Source organism: Puccinia triticina, chromosome 3A (assembly GCF_026914185.1).
Source record: "Puccinia triticina chromosome 3A, complete sequence".
In the NCBI taxonomy this organism is placed as follows: domain Eukaryota; kingdom Fungi; phylum Basidiomycota; class Pucciniomycetes; order Pucciniales; family Pucciniaceae; genus Puccinia; species Puccinia triticina.
In genome coordinates this window covers 4,698,356-4,701,680 of record NC_070560.1, presented here as the reverse complement: position 1 = coordinate 4,701,680, position 3,325 = coordinate 4,698,356, and the positions used below count along the sequence as shown (strand labels likewise).

Here is a 3,325-nt window from a genome sequence, read left to right as displayed (position 1 = left end):
TCAGCACCTGCGAATTCATTTGAGAGAGGGAATCATGAATTGTCAGTTATTTGGAGAGCTTAGCAAGTTTGAATGCGAGAGAAAGTCAGTGCAGAGGTAAAGGAAGCGACACATATGATCACCGACCTTTCAAAGACCTTGTACAGTTCAGGCAGGGAAGTAACTTGCTTCAAGTCGTCTCTGAGATCGGACGGTGGCGCAAGGTACCTCTTCATGGCGGGAAAGAGTACCTGTTTGAGTTGCTCCTTTTCGTCCTCATCAATGCTCTCAATCTGCGCCTCGCTCATCGATCCCAAAGGTAACCCACTAGGCGTGTAAAAAAACGCCAACTCGCGCAAGAAGCTCGAGAAACAGCTCAATTCATCCGTCCAGTCGCATTCCACGGCGGCCCGAACAAGGACTAAGGTCGCGCGACTGTCAGGCGGACTGTGCAACTCAGCTGATGAACTGGTTTGACATACACAATGGCAACTTCTCCATATTCGGTACATGTTCAGGCAAGATGACCGGAAGAGTAACCAGATTGCCACTGGCACAATCAATCTGGAACGAGAAATATTCGTCCAACATTTCTGCTTTGGAATACAGCATTTCGCATATTTTCTATAGACTCGAAGAGTTCGTATTCAGCAGTGGTGTTTCAGCGGTAAGAAGACAATTTTCGGGGAATGAGACCCGGCTCTCACAGATGCTCACTTACTTGTACGGCGCGAGTCCTGCCAATCTTATCAAGGTACTCGCTTGGTTCACTTTCAACAGCCAATGTGACCAATGTTTTCACAGGCACAGTCGGCTTGAGTTGGATCCGGTCGAATGATCCGAATTGTCGGACACCTAATTGATAAAATAACTCCTCGCTTCATAGTTTCCGCCATCGACCGTTGGACAAGTTCAATTCATGTAAACAGGAGCTAAGGCGAGCATGCAAAAGAAGTCACTTGGCGATCGCTGGACTCACCAGAGAGAAAAGTGGTAGATGAGATAAAGGCGAGTCTCGTGTTGGATACATGAATAACCTTTCTGAGTATCGACAACGCCGACGAAAGTGTGATGCCTAATCAAATTTTCTAGATCTACAAAGCAAGACAATCAAATCCCTGACATCAGCATTCAAGTCCATCATCATGATTGTTCGCAGAAGGACATAAACCTGCAAACCATTGTCACTCTTCGACTTGATCTCCTGTCTTAGATCCTGCACGCTTTTGAGAAGACAGACACTCTCTTCGATTTTAACCGTATGACTTGTGGGCTGGGGAGCTTGAGAGCTGGAGTTACTAGTGAGTGCAGGGGTCTGTGAACCGAGTTGGTCCTCGTTCGGATTGGAGTCTCCCGGAGTCAAATCATCCCCACTCGCGCCAGTAGCCCGGCGTAACATTGAGTGAAGTGTTCGGCTACGATGATCGGTGCGAACCATCTTTTGAGGTAACGTTTTCGTGGACTTGCAAGTCTTGGGTTGACTAGGATCAGCTTGTGAATTATTCGGATCGGCAGTAGCCATGGGTAAGAGCGTCTTTTGTGAATATAACAGAAACATTAATCAATTGTAGTCCGATGTCCTGAAGTCTGAAAGAGAAGGCCTTACCTGAACGTGGTAGGATCGACTGGAGTTTGATCCGGCTAGGAAAACGTTCAGTTTGTCACAGATTCTTTCAACGATTTCATCCTGATCCAGAAAATGGACTTCCTTCTTGTTAGGGTGGACATTGGGATCTACTCGATCGGGCGCAATTTCCAAGGAGATGTATATAAAAGGGAAACTGCCTTTTGGGAGGATTGATAGATACGTAATTTCAAGCGACTTTCGCAATGGACTACAGTCTACCAGACGGTCTGCAGCAAAGCAAGTTAGCATTGTTATGCTCCTTGGGGTGAGGCAGCACGGCAATACTCGGGACTCACTGTTGATAAATATCATCGTAGTTGCTTTTTTCGCATTGTAATTCGCAGTCGAGAAATAACCAACCACCTTAAAGCCAAGCTTCTTGTCTGTAAATTCCAGATGCATCAACTCTTTCTTGAGAGTTTCGGAAAATAGTCGACCGATCGTTTCCAGGATGGTAGCACTTGCTGTAGTGTTGACGTCGGGGGAAGCAGAGCCAGCCTATGGGATTCAAAGAATGTCGTGTCAATATTATAGCAATTGACCAGAGAAGCAGTAGGAGGAAATACTTTTTTGCAAGAAATAGCAACACCCTGGTTGTGTATGGCATACCTAGTCACTACATCCAGAATTTTCCGGTATTCATCTGATGCACTTTGTAATGCTTTTCTGCGTTGAGGTACATTGTAGAACATATCTTCAACCTGAATGGCAATTCATCAGAATAAGAACCCGGGTTGCACCAACTTCGGTTTTGATTGTCACGTGCGACTATGAATTGTGCGAAGAAGATGTGCAGACCGTGATCACAGTACCATCGTTTCCCGCACAAGGTTGTGGGGCTGGTGATCCGCCGGCTTTCAATGGCACGAGCTTTCCATCGGAGTATTGGGCCCTGGGTGAAATTGAAGATGGGTTTGTGGTTGAATTGAGCTAGGTGACCAGTGTCGAGTAGATGTTGATACCCAGCTACTCACTTCCAACCTACTCCTTCCGAACGCGTTTTCGTTGCGATTGTGAGATGAGCAATATGTGAGATTGAAGCTAAGGCCTCGCCTCGAAATCCGTAAGTACGCAGGGAGCTCAAGTCATCGAACTTGCGAATCTTGGAGGTCGTGAACCTTTCGCAAAGAATGGCCAAGTCGACTTTCTGTGGAATGGGCAAAACTAAATCAGCAAGTTGAAGTGGAAATTAGTCTCATGAAAAACACCTGGACTCGCTCTGATGCCAGACCCGTTGTCTTGAATCTGCAGCATCTTTGCACCGCCATCCTTGACATTGATTTTTACACTGGTCGCCCCAGCGTCGATACAGTTTTCGAGCAATTCTTTGATAGCATTGGCGGGCCTAATAATAATCTGACAGAATTAAAAGAAGGATAGCATGCCCTCAGCGATACATGCTGACCACAGCTGAAGTAACGCAATCGATGTCGCTTTCAATTTGAGACAGAGAAACGAAAGCTCCCTACCTCGCCAGCCGCAATTCGATTGACAACGGATTCCTCAAGCGCAACAATGGGCCTTGGTGTCAGATCTGGGCGGGGTTTCGAGGCTCCATTAGTGAACAAGCCTTCTTCTGCCGACTCTACTGGCATGAAACCTCCTCGAGTATCTGGGTCAAGACGATAGTAACGATTTTCATTCAGTATGTAAAACAATCGTTTCTTGAGTAAAAAACCCGACAGTCGGCTTACCGTTTTGCGTGCTCCCTTCTCCCAT

General features: G+C 46.5%; 1 protein-coding gene across 1 annotated transcript; it reads right to left on the bottom strand.

The window, feature by feature from the left end:
* Nucleotides 1-3,325, bottom strand: PtA15_3A511 (uncharacterized protein; the record flags this gene model as incomplete). Its single annotated transcript, XM_053167488.1, has 14 exons — nucleotides 1-7; nucleotides 127-400; nucleotides 462-603; nucleotides 701-857; nucleotides 959-1,073; nucleotides 1,159-1,513; nucleotides 1,586-1,833; nucleotides 1,903-2,104; nucleotides 2,173-2,307; nucleotides 2,405-2,498; nucleotides 2,581-2,753; nucleotides 2,825-2,962; nucleotides 3,076-3,218; nucleotides 3,301-3,325. 14 exons carry the CDS (start codon nucleotides 3,323-3,325, stop codon nucleotides 1-3), a joined length of 2,208 nt encoding a protein of 735 aa, XP_053018699.1.